At 40.7% G+C, this 19,756-nt stretch overlaps 3 protein-coding genes across 5 annotated transcripts; 2 read left to right on the forward strand and 1 right to left on the reverse strand.

The window, feature by feature from the left end:
• The first annotated feature begins 1,047 nt into the window (after positions 1–1,047).
• Positions 1,048–10,083, forward strand: tfdp1a (transcription factor Dp-1, a). Of its 2 annotated transcripts, XM_051404285.1 has the most exons (13): positions 1,172–1,285; positions 2,460–2,533; positions 3,348–3,433; positions 3,601–3,667; positions 3,899–4,020; positions 5,309–5,430; positions 5,553–5,718; positions 5,862–6,008; positions 6,109–6,177; positions 6,771–6,922; positions 7,152–7,318; positions 8,692–8,767; positions 8,890–10,083. In XM_051404285.1, exons 3-13 carry the CDS (start codon positions 3,422–3,424, stop codon positions 9,026–9,028), a joined length of 1,239 nt encoding a protein of 412 aa, XP_051260245.1. In that variant the 5' UTR covers positions 1,172–1,285; positions 2,460–2,533; positions 3,348–3,421; the 3' UTR covers positions 9,029–10,083. The 2 variants fall into 2 exon arrangements, with proteins under 2 accessions (XP_051260246.1, XP_051260245.1); XM_051404286.1 differs by lacking the exon at positions 2,460–2,533 and having other exon boundaries at positions 1,048–1,285.
• A 126-nt stretch (positions 10,084–10,209) lies between these two features.
• LOC127365797 (rhodopsin kinase GRK1-like) lies at positions 10,210–16,040 on the forward strand. Its single transcript, XM_051404284.1, has 7 exons — positions 10,210–12,542; positions 13,178–13,305; positions 13,897–14,054; positions 14,145–14,228; positions 14,331–14,455; positions 14,553–14,754; positions 14,873–16,040. Exons 1-7 carry the CDS (start codon positions 11,847–11,849, stop codon positions 15,163–15,165), a joined length of 1,686 nt encoding a protein of 561 aa, XP_051260244.1. The 5' UTR covers positions 10,210–11,846; the 3' UTR covers positions 15,166–16,040.
• On the reverse strand, positions 15,933–19,185 carry mettl21cb (methyltransferase 21C, AARS1 lysine b). 2 transcript variants are annotated; one of them, XM_051404287.1, is made up of 6 exons: positions 19,110–19,157; positions 18,913–18,960; positions 17,918–18,043; positions 17,571–17,734; positions 17,374–17,491; positions 15,933–16,612 (listed from the first exon to the last, which is right to left on the reverse strand). In XM_051404287.1, the coding sequence occupies exons 3-6, from the start codon at positions 18,036–18,038 to the stop codon at positions 16,215–16,217; spliced, it is 801 nt and encodes a 266-aa protein (XP_051260247.1). In that variant the 5' UTR covers positions 18,039–18,043; positions 18,913–18,960; positions 19,110–19,157; the 3' UTR covers positions 15,933–16,214. The 2 variants fall into 2 exon arrangements, with proteins under 2 accessions (XP_051260247.1, XP_051260248.1); XM_051404288.1 differs by lacking the exon at positions 18,913–18,960 and having other exon boundaries at positions 17,918–18,052; positions 19,110–19,185.
• Between the last annotated feature and the right edge of the window lie 571 nt (positions 19,186–19,756).

The following is a 19,756-nucleotide window of genomic DNA, read 5'->3' on the forward strand; positions in this document are numbered from 1 at the left end:
TGCAGTAGGCAAAACTTGTGCAAACCTATGCAAAACCTTCCACTTCCCTCTCTGCTGCCTCATATCACTCTGCCAAGCCACTCCCGAAACCACAAGTTTGAATGGCAGCAGAAGGAGTTGGTTGCCCTCTGAACCATCATGCCTCGTAGGGTTCGCTCCCCACGACGTGAGCCTCACCAGGACCCTGGTCCCTCTCGCTGCGACTCATCTTCTCAATAACACAATTCCAGTGCTGCACGGCCTGAGGGGAAAGTGCCCAAAGTTTCAGAGGCAGATGGGTCGTTTTCTAACAGCGGGATGAGAGGCAAACACACACCACTGCCCCCCCTCAAAAGTTATTCTGCTTTTTGTCACTTGTCCATCTGAGCACCACCACATCAATCATGAGGAGCCTGAAGCTCTTTGTCAGGACGGGTTGCCTTTGAATCAGGCTTTCACTGTCTGAAGGGATGTGGATGCACATCTGCATTTGTAGAACAGCAAATAGGAACTAAAATGATCTGTAATTGGCCAAAGTCTCCTATCACAGGGACTTTCTAAGGCCTGAAAACAATGTTAAGTAGAAGTCTAGCTTTATCTAAGATCACTTGAACTACAATATTTGCTGAAAGATTATGATGACCAACGATGGCAAAAAAAAATACTGCCATCTGTTTACATGACATCTTGCTGCCATTAGTGTACATGTGGGTGAATGAAAGGCATTGGTATGAATAAATGGTACATAAATCAATTTTTGTCTTCTTCCATATTTATCTATTCATTTAAATGATCAATTATGTTTTCTATTAAGTCTGTCATCTATCATGACTGTCTTCCAGGTTTATGGCTGTTTCAAAGCCTTCACCACAACTACAGGAATATAATTCTGTACATTTATTTAGTTTTTTTGTAATTGTAGAATTAAAACTCCTAGCTCCTCAAGGTGATTAAAACCACCATGTTCCTTGAAACAATACAGATGAAATGTGGCTACAGCAGTACAATCCTAGTGCCAGTGTGGGGTTAGTGAGAAGTACATGAGTAGAAGATACACTCCTGAGCAGTAGATGGCGGTATAGATATCTTTGAAGCTGGTTGGTATCCACCAATCCCAAGAGATGCAGTTTGTGGGCATGAACTACTTTGACTGTTTTGCTTTCGTCTCATCGATGCTGTCCAATCAGACACCGCGAAAGCGAGACACCGCCAAGATCAGATTGTGAGACGCGCTGCTGTAGCAAAGCTAGCACAGAGTGGATAGAAAAAGGCTAACAAACGATTTGCTAACTTGTGAAGTGCACCGGTAAGCCACATTTATCGACTTGTGGCTCGCTACCCAGCTGCCGCAAAATAAACTTCTTGATGTTAGATATCTGTTTTACAAGTTGTTGTGTTTTTAATATACAGCCGACAGACACAAAGCTAACCGTGGTGAAATTGCAGCTAATTGTGGCACTGTTGTGGGTGACAGCTGTGGATTAGCTAGCTCGTCCGCGAGCTAACTACTAGCTAGTGTATCGGCAGTTGGCTAACAAAGCGCCGGTAGTCCTGGCGTCTCAACGGTAATCGCGAGTTAGCTCGTTGCTAAAATACTCACTAGGCATTGCTAGCTAGCAAAGTACTAGTCGCCGTTAACTTTAATCGATCTGAAGAGCAGTTGCTAACTTACCGTACGTAGCAAAAGATAACTGAGTCATTAGCTTTGGGTTTGGGTTACTTTAACGTAACGGTTGACGGTTGGATCGGACTGGTCACATTAACGCACTCAGCTCGTGCGCTGTTAAACGTTAACGTTATAGTATTTAACTGCTTTTACTAACGGTTGTGTTCGGAAACGTCATGAAAACAAACGTTCGAAATGCGCGTTCAATGGTTGATCACTAACGTTAATTTAACGTTAACGTTAGTGGTCGAAGGGTCAGGGTTTTATTCTAAATATAATAATCAGGCTAGTTTGGATGTTGAGTTGATTATAATAAAAAGTAATATGAGGTTTTCTGAATGCAGCTTTACAGCGACCGGCAGTGAGTTTCCGTTTGCTGCTGACTGATTCCCAACTGACAATGAGAAATCCATCTGTCATTAAACCAAAAATAAACATCAATAACCTAATAAGCAGAAAGTAACCGGTATCGCAGAAGTTGTGGTAAATACTTTGGATTTCAGTTTTAAATGCACCATTAAATTCGGTCTGAATAAAACTCATCTTGTTTCTATTTGACTGTAAACTTTGTGTTTACTTTTTCAGCGGTTCGTCCTTCTTCCATTGAAACCGATCACTTTTTATACAGCTTCAGTTCTCCACCAACAGGCAAATATCCCGACATCTCGTACTGTATAATGACAAAAGACGGGAGCTGCAAGAACAAATAAACGAGTTAAATACTCAACACTAATAAAATATTGTATCCTTTGAATTAAGTATATAATTATTGAAAAGTACTCAGACATTGCTTACTTTGTTTCCTGTTTGGTAGGGATTTAGACCTCCTCTTCCTCCATTCTCAAATGCCAACAACAACAGCCGTCGAAGAAACAGGAGAGTGCACTCGTAAGTGCATATAACCACTATATTATCTGCATTCAACCGTGCGAAATGCACACACGTTTCTAAAACGTTAACCCACACTCAGCGTTGTTTGTAACCTGCAGCACGGAACCAATAATACTTTAATTTTATGTGAATCCTTTCAAAACGTGCACAAGCTAACTAGCTAGCTAACGCCAGCAAGTTGTATCTGACGCTAACTGTTAGCGGTAACAGTTAGCTAGCTGCATTCAACAAAAGATTGTTCATTGCTATCGTCGTGCGATATGAATTATGTTACTACCGCATGCAGCAGTAATACCTGTGGCCGTGTGGTGCTATCGCTTTAGTCACATTAATAGTTTTGCGCCGGTGTTGATAAAGTTAGCATGTCTGAGTGACCTGTAGCAGAAGTTCGACGATGCCTCTCCTCCGGACGTGCTCGGTACCTGAAGTAGGCCTTGTGCACACTTAGCGTACTAAAAGTTGTGAGCATCAAGAGGTGGTTTTATATGGTTTTCTGCTTACACAGTTCATTCAGAAAGGCCTCCTAAAGGACCATACTGTTGAAATTGGTCGAAAATGACACATTTTCCACAAAATTAGTCTTGTAAGAAGAATACCCGGTAACTCGAGCTAACGTGAGTGATGTAGCGTTGTACAGTGTGCTGGCAGCAAGCTGTTCAAATGGGCCTCAGGAATACTGCACTTTAATTTTTACACTGTTAACAATAAACTATATTTAAGCTCGGGACATATCATGGAAATAATGTGATGTTTGGGTGTTATTAGAAACTTAGCACTGTCACTTAATAGTTTGCCCTCTTTCTGTCTTTAGGGGTCTGAATAGTGACGAACAGAAGAACATTTTCTTTTTAACCTGAAGCTCTACTCCTCCGGTCCTTTGGGATCATGGCTAAAGATGTAAGTTGCTTTATACATACTTTAACTAAAACAGTATTTTAGTTGTAGCTGATGTTAGGTGAAAGCACATGTTGCTATAACTTCAGACATCTCCTGTAACCTCATGTTTGTTATTCTGGATGTAGTGTTGTGATTTTTGGGGTATATTAAGGTCTTGTCCTTTGCAGGCTGGTCTGATTGAAACAAATGGAGAGCTGAAGGTTTTCATCGATCAGAATCTTAGCCCTAGCAAAGGTAAACGTATCTCGTAATTTACTTTTTACAGCAGTTGCACACAGTTCACAGCATTTTCTGTACGTAACATACAGTCTTGGTTAACTGATTGCCTGTTCCACAAAGGAAACCCTGTTTCCAAACACACTTTCTTCATGTGTAGGCCTATGTGCTTGTGGTTGAACGATAGGGGGCAATGGAGTATTAATCAAGAGCTCCTTTCATTACTGATCTTCTCATATCTTCTATTAGGTGTCCTATCTTTGGTTACTGTCCAGCCTACCGCTGCCCCGGTGGCCAAACAGCTACTACCCAAAACTCTTGGGCCATCCAATGTGAACATTGCTGCACACATGCAACATGTGCCACACATGGTGAGTGATCCTCCACACAACTAACACACTGTGTATTGTCTAATAATCTTAGGAATTTATGGTTTGTTAACCACATTTGATAGTTTAGAATCTCTCAATAAATATAAACTTTTCTTTCTAAAGTGTCGTTGGCACACAGAATCATGTGTATATAGATTTCCATGCTGGGTTTCTCTGCTGTGTCTTACTGTTGTGTAAGCCCCTAATTTATCATTGTGAGGTGACCGGGCGGAGGGTAGGTGGAGGCAGTTGATCCTAAGCTTATCAACTCTACAGTCAGCAGGATTACACCCATCATCCCATTATATACATGGAATGTATACATAACGGGAATCAGCTTAGATATCACCTTAGTGAAGGAATAGATCACCTATCTTCTAGATGCTTCATATTGCTATTGGGGATGTACAATTCAAGCAATTTCTTTAATCGATCATTCACTATATTCATAACCTATAATTGATGAGTCAATTAATCTGTTTCAAATACTAAATATGTTATTCCTCCATTAAAACTTTATAAAACCAAGTGCCTGTGGCTGTATTTGCAGCACAAAACAAATATGTTGAGCATTTGAACCCTAAATAATGCTAATCAAAGGGAGATATTTTTGAGTCACCAATTAAAAGAATTGTCATTCAGCTGTTCTGCTTCTGTTCCACCCGTCATTCAAAAAACGTCCAAACAAATTTAAGGAACTTATCAATAATTGTAGTTTGCAGTGAGAACTGGATGCAGCATTCCAGTTATTATGAGCTCAACTCATCCTTGTGTCAACAAAAAGGCCTGCGGCCTAAAACAGAAATCAGTGAAGCTGTCTAAGACAACAATCTGTCTCTGTGTCGATAAGACAAAAGAGATAATTGTAGAGTTCTGGAGGGAAAGTGGTGTCTCACCAGGTTCCACCATGGAGACGGTCAAAATCATTCCCATAATTAGTGACTATTCTGGTCTCTGAACACCAGCAGTCTGGCAAAGAGCTAGCAGAGGATGCAATCCCTGAGAAGACTAAAGCGAGCAAACCACGCCCCTAATCCTTTTAAATGTTGAAGCCTCATATTGGCTTCAGATGAACTTTACACAGAATGAACACTGTGGATTTTGTCCCACATCACTGATACTGAAAGTGCATTAGGAAAGGATCCTTTACTGGCCAGTTTGAACAGGAGGAATGATAACAACAGGCAGAACCTGTTTTAATGTCATATGGGCACCTGTTTTAAGGCAGACTTGAAAAGTTCTTAACCTATTCTTTGATGTTTCATTTCTTTTGCTCCGTCCGTTGTAGGTGATTGGAACACCCCAGAGGCCTACGGTATCCAATACCATTTTGGTAAACAGTCCACATACACCCAGTTCCCAGTTCCTCACTCAGAGTCAACCATCTGATGCCTCTCCTTGGTCATCAGGGTAAAGTTTATAAGTGTTTTTACCATGTATCAAGTCTGATATAAGAAAAAACATAAGTTTGACATGTTAAACATTGTGTTTGGTGTGAAGATTTAAACTTGTGGGATTTGTCCTGTCTATAGAAAACGTGGTAAGAAAGGGGAAAAGAACGGGAAGGGCTTGAGGCATTTCTCCATGAAAGTGTGTGAGAAGGTGCAGAAGAAAGGAGTAACCACCTACAATGAAGTGGCAGATGAACTGGTCGCAGAATTCAGCTCTTCAGACAACCACATGTCACCCAATGACTCGGTGGGTGCTGCATTTTCTCACAATGATGTAAAACGTTTTAACACTGAACAGAACCATTTGCTGTTATTTAGTATAGTGCTAGATTTTACAATTCTCTTTTAAAATCTTTTGTTAATATTTTAAGTCTTGTTTTTCCCTTTTAGCATGTGTATGACCAGAAGAACATTCGGCGGCGTGTGTACGATGCACTCAATGTGCTCATGGCCATGAACATTATCTCTAAAGAGAAAAAGGAAATCAAATGGATTGGTCTTCCCACCAACTCAGCGCAAGAGTGCCAAAACCTCGAGGTAGAAACACAGTGAAGACCACTGTTACAATAGCTTGTGTTGGAGATATGGTGGAGAGTTTATAATTCTTAATCATTATTCCTTTTTTATTCAACTGTAGGTGGAGAGACAACGGCGGCTGGAGAGGATTAAGCAGAAACAATCACAGCTTCAGGAGCTCATACTGCAGGTGAGAACATACTGAGTGCCTACTTGTGTGTTCAGGATGGTCTTCTTCACGTGTAGCCTCTGTAGCTATGATGGGAGCTCTGCTAGGGATGATTGCTCATTAGGACAACAACATCAGGAAAGTTAAATAATAATCATTTTCTACCCTTCAATAAAGCACATTCCTTCTCATGATGTCTGTGAGCACAAGAATAAACATATTATTATTATTACGTGCATTATTTAATATTAGGTCTACCTAATAAACATTGTCAACCAGTTATAGGTGACATGTATATAAATAGGGTGGACAAAAAAGAAAGAATAGAATTGCATTAGAGTTTACAGGTGTTCTTAATAAAGTAGTCACTGAATTCATATACAGTTACTTAGTACAGCTTAATACAGCTTCATAATGCACATCACATCTATTAGTGCTATCGTGGGGATACGCTGTATATACATAGTAGTGCAGGAGTACAAATCCAGCTAAAGCATTGTGAAGAATGTTGCAGACATGTTATCTTTTTAAATGATGAATGTGCTCTTAATCTAAACTGAAGGCTCCTTGCAGCTGCTTCAAAGTATTCATCTTTCTGCGATCTTGTCTTACAGCAAATAGCTTTTAAGAACTTGGTTCAGCGGAACAGACAGACAGAGCAGCAGGCAAACAGACCTCCACCTCCCAACTCCATCATCCACCTTCCCTTCATTATTGTCAACACCAGCAAGAAAACTGTCATCGACTGCAGCATCTCTAATGACAAGTATGTGGTGGTTTTCATTTGCAGCGCTTTTGTGTGAAAGGTTACAAGTTCAAGATTATCTCAACCATCCTGTGCTGTACTAATAGCCTTTACCATTCTACTAAATATACACTCTAGCACAGTCTTTCAGTGAAAATTCCTCAAACAACCTTAAAGATATATTGGTTAAAAAAAATGGGGGAAAAATGATAATTCACCATTTCCTGTTTCTCCTCTTTCTCATCTGCAGGTTCGAGTATTTGTTCAATTTTGACAGCATGTTTGAGATCCACGACGACATCGAGGTGCTGAAACGTATGGGCATGGCCTGTGGTTTGGAAGTGGGAAAGTGTTCTCCAGAGGATCTGAAGGTTGCACGTAGCCTGGTGCCCAAAGCTCTGGAGCCCTACGTTATAGGTCAGTATACAGCCCAGAGTGAACCACATGCTCATTTTGAGTCAGTTGCTGAACTAGTTTTAATACAAGCTAAATAACCATTTTTATATTTCATATTAAAAGCCCTTTTCTTGTTGAACAATAGAAAGCCTTGTGCAGTCTTAGACGCTACCACAACTGTGCTTGTTTGTTGTGGTTAGAACATTTTTTGGTCAGTAAATGCAAATGAATGAATGGTAAAGGAAGCAACCACAGTCAACTGGTTAGATTACTCATACATTACAAAATCACAGGTTTTAAAGGAAGAAGCCTTATGTAGAGCACGACTGACATATTGGTCTGCCGATATTATCAGCCTATTGTAGACATATCAGTATCATATTGATATTGGCATATACATTATCAAATATGTGTCAATTAAGGATGTTCTTGGCGACAAATCTTGCCGTCGATTAAACAAAAATCTAAATTTAGACTAGTCGACTGGTCTAAAAGTAATTAAATGCTAAGAAAACAGTCAAAATTGATCACAATTTAAAGACACAGCAAACACAGACGGGCTTCACAAGTCACTCCTATTTTCCTCAGTATATCCTGGTAAACGCATTTGACGTGGGGGAAGTTTGTTACATTATCACATTTACATGTCAGTAAATGTTGAGATACTACTGAAATTGGCAACATATGGACAATAACTTTATGCAGGACAACGCTGTGAATGATTAGAAAAGAAATGAAGACACTGTTTTTGTTATTAGAAGAGAGAAGAAAGACTCTCCTGGCTGCTTAATCTTGGGATAACCAGATACACAATATGTATGTATGTATGTATGTATGTATGTAATACATTACATTTGAGAGTTTTTTCATTGCTGGCTGGATTTACTTTGTGAACGACAAACGTAGACGACAGCATCGGCCATGATGTGAAGAAAGAGAGGATAATGTTACAGCTTTAAGGGAGTAGGTATGCTAACTAAACATTGTACGGCACCTGTCAGTCAGCATATTCAGCGAGGCTGAATAATATAATGTGATCGCTAGTTTCTAAGTGCTCAGTTTTGTCGTAACTTACCATACTATGGTATTTTCTTCTTGTTACTGGCTCTTAATAGAACTTTTAATGACGTTCGAGGCCACCGTAGTTTCTCCATCTCACTTTGAAGGCGAGGGTGAACACCGCTAGATGCCAATACTTCTTACACATTGTAGCTTTAAATAATATTTGCTGCCTTGTGAGTGCCGACATGGTGAGCGAAAAGCAGCAAATGTGATGTTGCGTGATTTTCTCAATCCCAGCGGGTCAACGGTGGTGTGACTGCAGAAGAGAGTGATGATTTTATTTCTCATCAAAGTCTTACTTCTTTACCTTGATGTATTTACTTTTTTTCCAGAGATGGCAAAGGGTCCCATCAGTAATGTCTACATCACTGGAGGGTCCTCTGCCAATGGAGCCCGTTACCCTGCAAGGTGAGAGGTCTAACCTGTAACTCAACCTATGGATGTGACAGAAAGCAGATGCTCTTATGCTCCATCACCTTTTCCACCATTAACTTATTATTTAACTTACATCAAACTTACTCTCCTTGTAGTGATGGCTGCACTGATGGCACCATGGCCTCCAGCTCGAATGACTCTCACTACAGCGGGTCTCGCGTCGAGACTCCAGTGTCTTATATGGGGGATGATGATGACGAGGACGAGTATGATGAGAATGATGATGAAGACTAACCTGTCTACGCCACGCCACTCCAACAAGCACAGTCCTTCAAACCACCTTCACCGTGGGAATTTAGTCCCTTTTTTGTGTGTGCTTCTTCAACCTTTTCCCCTATTTCCCATGCCTGTATTTCTGTCTGGCTTTCTCAGGGGTGTAGATGAATATTGGAAGAACAGAGGTGTATATTGCACCTATCTTTTTTCTGCTCCTGAATCACGTGCACCTGCACCACAGCTCTGGGGGAGGTGTCGTCCAAGGGAACTGTAGTCTGTGGCCCGGCCACCACGCTGGAGTCTTTGTATGTCTAATCCACTTCTCAATAAGCCATCCCACTAAAAAGAAACCTCTGTAAAACCTACTGCTGTTGGAGAATGTATAATGTACTTGTTTGAATAGTTATTCCTATTATTTTGCAATGACATATGGCAAACATGATGATGATCAAAATGTTCCAAGATGGCCAAAGTGTTTGCCTTTAACATGCTGTGTTAGTGCAACACCATGGATTCTGAATGGCCTAATACAGTTGCCATGGCATCCCAGGATGGGGCTCCATCACATGTGTTGATACTTTTTATTTTGTGTTCTGGGCAATAATTTTTTGAAATAGTTTCTTATCCCCCATTGTGTTGGGCTGGCTTCCTTCTGTTCTGTAGGCAGCTGCTTTCCTGATCTTGTTTGCTAGTTTTGTTTCATTTTGTATTCTGGAGTTGAGGAATTCTCCATCACCGCCCTGTTAACGCCTTGGTAGTGTTTACAAAATAATGGCACCAGCAAGGTAAAGACTTTTATAACCCAGGCTCCTAATAGGTAAATAAGCTTTTTTTGTGAATTACGTATATGAATCCTACGACGATTGTAGCTTATAGTATCCTTTAGAGGCCAGTGTAAAGATAGACCTTCAAAAATTATTGATGTAAGAAAAAATGTGTGGTTGCATAGGTCTTTATGTACTCCCTTCAAAGATCTCCCTTTTAAAACTTAGCAACACATGTACTGACTCTCCAAATACCTTTTCTGTAATCTAATATAAGTTTGCAAATTAAAATATAGATTGTTTTAATAATTTTGTATTGATAATTCATGTGGGGTTTATACAGAAACAAGGTTATTTGTCTCAAGCCCGGAGCAATGACTATTTATAATTAGCTGGAAGAAGTCATACCTCTCAAGAATATAAATGTTCATTTTTGCATTTCAACTAAGGCTTTTTACAAATTGTCCCAGCAGATGTATTCCTGGTAAAGGGATGTTTCAGTTTTCAAGAGAACTGAACTGATTTGGGGGTCGTGCTTCTTTAAAAAAAAAAAAAAGAACCCACGCATTAAGACGGGTCCCTAGACTTGCCTGTGCTGGAGAAAGGGGGGCTTGGGCAAGCGTCTGTCTGCTTGTCAGAGAAAAGCCACGGGGAAACTACGTGCTAGACAGTCAAGAAGAGGATGGCTATGAGGTGAGAACAATTGATTATATGCTCCTTTACTCACCAATGCTATTGGTCCTAATATTATGCAGCCATAAAGTCAGCATTTAATTACAATTTTAATGTACAGACGCATTTATAAGTGCAGTTGCTGACATTGAGACTGGGCCCTGTTTTTTTTTTCAAATTAGGTGTCCAAATGTTTTTGACATGGAGAACCGATAAGGGCCCAAATGAAGCACATGCTGCAGGCACTGGATGGTTTGGGAGCTGTTCGCATAATACGTCTGATCTAAGGCTGCAAAACGTGTCAGTGCACGACATTTAAGCTCCCTTTTCCCCTCAGTTGCACATGTTTAAAAGGAAGGTTTGTTTAAAAAATAAAAATAAAAAATCTAAAAACTGAGCACCAACCAACCACAGTACCTTTAAAGAGTTATTGGTGGCTGTAATCATTCCTCGTGCCCACGCTGGCTGCAAAGAGATCTATTCCTAGGGCAATTTGAATTTAAACAGGACAAAATGCACGGTCACTGTTCTATATATTCTGTTATTCAGCTAAAAATAATGAGACTTCAGCAGCCCGGGTTAGTCAAATCAAGTGGGTATGCTGTAAGTTGGTCTTATTCCAAGTATCCCTAAGCAGTAATTTGGTTTTATAATGAAGTTACCTACTTCATGTATACTTAAATATCCATGAGATATATTATAATATACTGACTTGCATATAAAGTGGACTGTGGACCCTGAATTTGATCTTGACCAGATTTCTGTGCAGCAAATGTGGACAGGAGGATTGATTACAGCAACCAATAATTCTTTATTTTCCATACAAAGTAATATGTAGTATGTAAAGTATTTTATTTAAATGAGAATTTTATTTTAGAATAAAACTATAAACTATAATAAAAATTATCTGTAGGCCTCCCAGTTGATCACAAACATGATTGCTTTTTCCAACCTGACTTTAGCTTTTAAATATCCAGCAACTGCTTGATTAGCATCTACATGAATTTTCCACTGCTAACTGTGATTTCCCAGTTGATTGACTGGTGACACTCCAGCTGCATATGCTGCCTGTATTGTTCTATTCCAGCATGTGCTCGCACACTTTGTCTGGGGCATTAGGGTGTTAATGGATTACTGAAAGGTGTTGACTCAGGTATGTGTGTGTGTTTGTGTGTGTGAACGAGGGTGGTACAGTGCTCAAAGTGTGCTGGGATCTAGTTGAGACACTTATCTCCAGTTCCCATTTCTCTGCCACTACGCTGTGATCCGTCTCCTGTCGTCTCCCCCTTGCTTCATCCTTTTACTGCCTCACCCCTGCACTTTAGTTAGCAGCATTTATTCTCTGTTTTCTCTTTGCAATGTCTCCTCTTTGCGCTGCCTAACAGTCACCTACCCTCAACATGGATATTGGAGGACTGACCACAGTGGTAGCGAATTCTGCTTACATAAATGCCCGTGGAAGCATTGATGGCTCTAATGCACCAGCTCGGGATAAGAAGTACCATTCTCGCCTCAAACTGCCACACATCACTGTGTGTGAGGGCCTGAGGGATACCCTGGATTTGAGCTTTGACACAGTCTGCAGCGAACAGCCCATCGGAAAACGCCTCTTTAGGGAATTCTTGAATGCAAATCAAGAGTATCATGGGTCTTGCCGTCTGTGGAAAGACATCGAGGACTATGACCTGGCGGAGGATTCTGACAGGGCAAAGAAGTCCTCAAAGATTGTCCAGCGGTACATGGAACCCTCTGCCAAATACTACTGCCCGTTCCTGCCTGAGGACATCATAGCCAAGGTGAAGGAAGGCCTGGAGGCTGCAGGCGATGATTTGTTTTCCGCAGCACTGACCACAACGTTGAACTTTCTGCGGGAAGCCCCCTATACTTTCTTCATGGAGAGCTTGTATCTGAAGAGGTACCTGCAGTGGAAGTGGCTTGAGATGCAGCCCATGGATGCGGACTGGTTCTTAGACTTCCGTGTGCTGGGGAAAGGTGGGTTTGGAGAGGTGTCTGCCTGTCAGATGAAAGCCACAGGAAAACTGTATGCCTGTAAGAAACTCAACAAGAAGAGGCTGAAGAAGAGGAAAGGCTATGAGGTGAGAGCAATACGTTTAGTGTCTGACACATTTGTGCCTTTTATTGATAAGCCTGCAGTGAGAATAAGTTCTATGTGTAACTATATGAAAAGTAGATCTCTTCTTGTGAAATAATTGAATGTTAAATGTAAAATATGGCCCTTGCTCTACTTAAGAAAGCCTCAGCTTATACAGTGTGCCACAGCAGGGCTATGGTATTGTTGCGTTTCCGTGCATTAGATTTCATAGAAATGGAAGGCTCTTTTAATTGCATGCAGTGATTTGATTAATAAAGGTATTTTGTTGGCTTTATGTTCCAGAGAAAGTGCCCTGCGATGGTGCTAATCGTCTTTGTCCCTGCCTCTGTCTCGTTTGGCTTTACCCTGCAGTATTAAACAACTGAGACAGGGATAGAGTGATTACTGGGAGCTTTAGTGGAAAGCTCTTCTGAATGGAACTTCTTGGCACAGTTATATCTTGCCCTTGATTTGTCTGAGGTCATTCTTTGAAATGTACTTAAATCTCTTTTTTTAAATGGCATGTATATATTCTTCTTCAGCCTGATGGCAAAAAGAAATTCCCTGCAGTTTTTCTCCTTTAAATATGCCTCTGTACCAATGTTTTTCAAAACTGCCTTTCCCAATTTCCTCCTGTAGGGGGCGATGGTGGAAAAGAGGATTCTTGAGAAGGTTCACAGTCGCTTCATTGTGTCACTGGCGTACGCCTTCCAGACAAAGGACGAACTTTGTCTGGTCATGACCATCATGAATGGAGGAGACCTCAAGTAACTTCACTTTATGAAAAACTCATGTTTCAAAGCACAAACGAACAGATTCAGGCTCATTGAGGAAACCAATGAGAGCACATGTTCCTTGTGCTTCTATGTTACTATTTTATTCACAGCCTGTGTAGTTTTCCAACAGGTGTGCGGTCAACCAAAAGACTGATGACTGAGAGAGATTACTTAATGTTTCCCAAAGTGGGAATACACTTAACACAGACAGACACATGGGGGCAGTTGCATGTGTGCTAGAGACGGTATATCAATCAGTTACAGTTCATGAGAGGAGGTACCCGCTCACAGTTATTGAATGTACACTTGACTGCATGCTTTATACAAATGTTAGCTGTTATTCTCAAGAGACATAGGCCTAGAACTTCATTTTGATCACAAGTATATCCCAGAGTGGTTCCTCAAAAAGAATCTGCCATTTAAAGTCACATTATCAAAATATATTCAGTCGCTGTGAGATGTAAACCCACGTAACAACAACATATTGGCACATTGTGTATATTTAATGCTGCAAATATATGCAGATGACAAACCTTTTATGCATGACTGGACAAAAGCTCACCTGTTCTCTGTTCCCTGAAGGTACCACATCTACCTGGTGGATGAGAACAGCCCGGGGTTTGAGGAGCCCAGAGCCTGTTTTTATATAGCTCAGATCATCCAAGGCTTGGAGCACCTCCACCAGAAAAGAATCATCTACAGAGATCTCAAACCAGAAAATGTGCTGCTAGATAATGATGGTAATCACGTTTTAGCCAATACTGGAACAAAAAACAGCTATCGTGTATGTGTAATTAATAGCTAATTAAGATGTCTATGTTGTCGACCAGGAAATGTGCGCATATCTGACCTGGGTCTTGCTGTGGAGCTAAAAGAAGGCAAAACAATGACCAAAGGATATGCTGGGACACCAGGTGGGCCTCATCTGTATCTACAGAGTAGTTTCCTACATAGAGGTGTAATTTCACTGCTCAATCAGAATTTCTTTTCCCATTGTTTGACTTTTGCTCTTGCAGGGTACATGCCTCCAGAGATGCTGAAAGGAGAGAAATATGACATGTCGGTCGACTACTTCACTCTCGGAGTGACCCTATTTGAGTTCATGGCTGCTAAGAACCCATTCAGAAACAGAGGGGAGAAGGTTAGCCTACTTTTATTGAACCTTGAGCTTTGCAACACAAATGGCTAACTTTGAGAAATAAGATGATGCAAATGAAGAATGTTTATCCCCTGTTCAGGTTGAACGGGAGGAGATGAAAGAACGCATGCTGACACGAGTGGTGGTGTATCCAGACAATTTCAGCGAGCACGCAAAGTCACTCTGTGATGGGCTGCTAGCCAAAGAGGTCGACCAAAGGATGGGTTTTAAGAACGGATGCTGTGATGAGCTCAGAGCACACTCATTCTTCAGTAACCTCAACTGGAGGAAACTGAATGCAGGTGCAGTCTATTTCCTATACTTCCTTATCTTGGGTTGTGTGTAACGTCTATAATAACAAAATAAAAAGCTTCTATTTCCATTGAAAATGGCTTTAATGTCTGTTTCTCCCATCTCCAGGTATTCTGCCCCCTCCTTTTGTCCCTGACCCTAAAGTGGTGTACGCTAAAAGTCTGGATGACGTTGGGGCTTTCTCTTCGGTGAAGGGAGTGGCCTTGGAGGATCCTGACAAGACCTTTTTTGATGAGTTTTCCTCAGGCAACATCCCCATCCCCTGGCAAGAGGAGATGATCGAGACAGGCATTTATGGAGAGCTCAACGTTTGGGGTCCTGATGGCAGTGTCCCCGATGACCTTCGCAGGGAGTCCATTCTAGAGCAGCCAGCCAAGTCATCGACCTGCTGCACATCGTAGAGTAATTGAAACACCTTGAAATTACATCAACCATCCAGTGTGCAGACTTGTAGTTCTTCAGAACATGAAGATGCAAATACTCAGGACAGACACAAGTGTCGTCTGAACTCTCTTATGGCAGAGTTGAAACTGTTTGAGATTCTAAAAGTTTAATGGTGAATGCAGAAAACAACCAGAACAGAATGGAGGTGGATTTTCAACCTGGAATTTAAGAGTTTAAAAAAAAAAAAAGAAATGTATTGATATTATATTCTACGACTGCACCCTTTACACTCTCTCTTCATCTTCTCTTTCTTTGTCTCGCAATCTGTTCACTCTCTTCTCTGTGTGTAATGTGTTAAATTATTGTAATGCTTTTAGATCTAAAATGCATTTTAAAAATCATATTTTTAAGCAGGGGTTTAGTTATGTGGTATGTCTGGTGCTAAGTGACAGTCACATGTTGAACATGTAAAATGTTAATTTCCCTCTATTGCATATGTGTCCTATAGAGTGTATGCCATTTAATGGAAATCGATTTTGTTTCTTTTTGAGTTAACTAACCTTAGTTTGACTATTTATAGCTAAATTAACTGCTGATGTTGAAATACCAAAAGCGAAGACTCCAGAAACGCAAAGTTTCATACTTTTGGAAAACAGTTTTCTTATGTTTACTTCATGGTTCATAATTGACTCTTTGCATGGATAGCCAAGAGCAGAGCACCTTTGACAAAGGTTTATGTATTATAGTCTAGTTGTTATGAGACAAATTTGAATGTAGAGAAATGTTACCAGCAAATCAATTTATTTTTAAAAACAGCATAAGATGAATAAATTCAGAAATATCAAATGTATGAAAAAGTACTGGCAAATAAAATAGCTTATTGAAATGGAAATTTGAGTCAGGAGCTTCATTTCTGCAGTTACAGCACTTTCCAGGAATGTCACATCAAAACCAGACTTTTCTCTACATGGATTTAAATCAGCAAGATAAAAATGGAATTTTCCTGTTTTCCTCAAAATTTAAACACAAACCCTTTGAACATCTCAGGAAACCTCCACCTCTGTTGTCACGCCTTTGCTGTGGCCTTGTATATCCTCACCTCCTGCTGTGGAAGCTCAACGAGCAGCGTGCTGTCGAAACTGCTCTTAAAGCACTCTGTGAACCTCAGATCTGACTGGAACCGGATTTTGTTGGCCCACAGCAGCGTTGTTCGACTTCCTGGTCGGCAAAAGTGATGCATGGTCTCCAGAAGTTCTTCAAGGCAGTCGTGGTGATAGACCACATCAGCTGCAAGCACATAGTCGTAGTGGTAGAACGGGTAGGGAAAGTCACGCCCCAGGTCCTGACCCCAGGCAAGAGCAGCCACCTGAGGGGTGTAGCGCGACCGGCCCTTGGTGTTCCGCAGAAGGTTAAAGGTCAGATTAGACAAGATGTCCGGCAGATCAGTAGCTGTCACCCAAGCACCTGGAAAAGAGCACAGAACAAGGCAGCTGATAGACAGAAAGACTCCTTTATAGCTACAGTAACAACGTGGCTCTAGTAGTGCAATATCTTCTGGTTGTTTGGTCCACTGCTCATGTGCAGCATGAAATATCTCAACAACTATTGGATAGATTGCCATGCAATTCAGAGCAGGCATTTGTGGTCCTGTGAAGATGAATCTGAATGAAGAGATTATAAAGGAAACAGTTAAAAATACTGTTGAAAAACAGTCAAATGACAGTATAGAGAATAGAGATTAGAGAATAAAATTACACTTGTGTTTCCACTGCATGATTAATAGAAGGACCAAAGGAGGCAACATCATTCCAATAATCACTCTGTTGCTCAGGATATCTTCACAACTACTGGCCTGATTGCGATGCAAAAATTTTGGTGTGGGTGGATAGTCATGTTCCTCAGACAATGAATTCCAGTGTTTAAGTGACCCTCTGATGTTTCCTTAAGGCCAAAATATACATTTTGGACAAAAGATAAGCAGATACCCACAAAATATTCAGTGCATATGTATGCAGCCAAGGGAATGAACGACAGCACCACAATCACAACTGTTCTGTCGGCATTTGCATGTAATGGCATTAAAACTGGCACAAAGCCCGGTATGAGTTATGTTGGTACTCAGGACTCCAGTGTCAAGACTTACTGGTGTCTTGTGAAAATTATTGTTTCATACATACAGCACATATTGTGCTAAGTGCAAATGGACTTCATTATCAAAGACTTACCAAGCAGACTGGCCACTATTGAGAGCAAGCCGGTTCCAGCTCCAATCTCCAGCACCGCTTTGTCCATCAGGCTCATTTGTTGCTGGTTATTCTCCAAGAACTGGCACAAAGCTATTGCCTGCAAAGGAAATTCTCATTACTATCATATTTACAATAACCAGGTATGTACAGACACACACAGTAGTGGCAGGTTATACCCCGGGCCAGATCAGAGCACCATAAGTATCCATAGACTCGCGGATGCTGATGTCATGACCAGCAAAGTAAAAAGACTCCTTTCCCAGTGCGTAGTAAACACTCGGCTCCCAGATGTTCCTCCTGTCCAAAGCCTCTCCTGCCATCACCTTTTGGTCTATTAATGCTGTAGAGGAGAGTGTTAGAGGAATAGTTGGGTTACACTTCTGCATAAAAGAGCAGTGTGGCAAATCTACTTTGAGAAGAAATCTGAATGATTTTCCATCTGCAATACGGAAACTAGACAAGTGATGGCAGTAACGCATGCAATTTAAAGTGACATACTCTTGATTTTTCAATCCAAAATTACCCTCATCTGTGGTCCCCTGCTCCACCTGTAGTTTCCCATCCTGTTTTGTGTCTCCCAACTCCTTTTTATTTCCAAGATGCTTCTTTGGGACGGGTTGGCTGACTGTGGACAATCTCTCCATGACCACTAAAGACTCTTGAAGGAAAGGTAGTAGCATTTTCTGTGACATGAGTATCATTACAGTGTGGCTTTTGATTACAATCAAGACATCTTATAGGGGCACTCCAACTTGAGTAGTATTGCACTTCTAAAAGCTGGGGGGCTCACAAGAGACAGATTAGAAAAAGAAAAGTTAGAATTGGTGCAACAGAGGCCGATATCCTGTCTTATACACCCCATTATGGGTCAAGGTTAAGAAAAACCAGGACCCTACATTTCCTATAATGCAACTCATTAAAACTCTCCTTGCCTGGTAAACACCCACTTCTTTCAAAGCCAACACTTCCAGTTTGTAACAAGCTTTCCATTAAAATCGTTAAATAGTTATATATAGCACGTATTTTCGATTTAAGCAAAACATTTTAAATATTCTATAACAGCAAAATGTTCAGACATGTATATACTGTATGTTTTACTATATGAAACATTTTTTACTCTACCTCTTAAAACCCACTGAGCAACACATCAAAACCTTATTATATAATAATTCTAATATTATAAGTTTGAAGTTATAATAATCAGTCTCACATAACTGAAATGCTCTGCAGTATATGTGTTCAGTGTATCCACCTTGTTGATCAGCTGCAAATCTTTTCAGTTATTTAGATAATGACAAACGTTTGCATTGTTGATGATTCTCTGGTTAGACATTGTGTATTTTGAATGTGCTTGTTAAACGGTTTGTATGTCTGTGACTTATTTTAAGATCAGTAACAGCTGAAATGGGTTCAGAATGGACTAGATTTAGTCCACTAGTCTCTTTGGCTGCCACTAGACTCCAGTCCGGAGCCCAGAGGCACAACTGGTTAAACCCCCAGGTTAACAAACAAGGATACAGAGGACACACTGGGTTGCTCTTTAACTCAGATGCACATCACATTCAGCTGGATCCCCATGCAAATATGAAGGATAAAGTTTGATATCATTTAAAAAGAATTACTGTCACCTGAAGTATGAAAGTGACAATCCACAGAAAAAGTAAAAACACAAAAAGCCTTTAAATATGCGTCTACTCAGAATGTGTGAAACATACCTATATGAAGCAATGGTCTCTTATTTCCCTTTTCCTGGTGCGTCTGTTCGTCTCTCTACTGTGTTCTTATGTTTATAGAAGCAGTATCGTCTGTGACACACCCCTGAACGAGGCAGGGGTCTCTGAGAGACAGAAACAGAGAGATAAACATTCCTGACCCCTCCCAGCACTTTAACATCAACTCTATTTGTCAGTGTGTATATTCTGTATGTTACTGTAGAACCATCATTTAGTTTCCTTCAAAGATTCTGCAGAAAGCCTCACGTTATTTCCTCCTCTCATCCTTAACGAACCAGACATCTGGATGTAAGTAGGAGTTCCAGGTAGGGCTGTGGGGATATGCAAACATTTGAGAACATGAATTCACACTGTGCATGCTGCCAATATATTTGCATATTTATGTCTATCCTGCAGGATAGACATAAATATAAACATAGGGAGGGTTATGAATGTGGTTTGTTGTGGATGTGTGAGATGGATGTGAGCCACCTGGCATGCCCCGAGGAGAGTGGTGTTAATTTCTAATGCAATAGGCAGGAGACTGAGGAAACTGTTTACCAAGAACTGACCTGGAACTGACACTTCCACCTTTAATACCTTTATCATGTATTTATCCTTCCTCTCTTCATCCCCCTGCCATCTCTTAT

This window comes from Dicentrarchus labrax, unplaced genomic scaffold (assembly GCF_905237075.1).
Source record: "Dicentrarchus labrax unplaced genomic scaffold, dlabrax2021, whole genome shotgun sequence".
Taxonomy (NCBI): Eukaryota; Metazoa; Chordata; class Actinopteri; family Moronidae; genus Dicentrarchus; species Dicentrarchus labrax.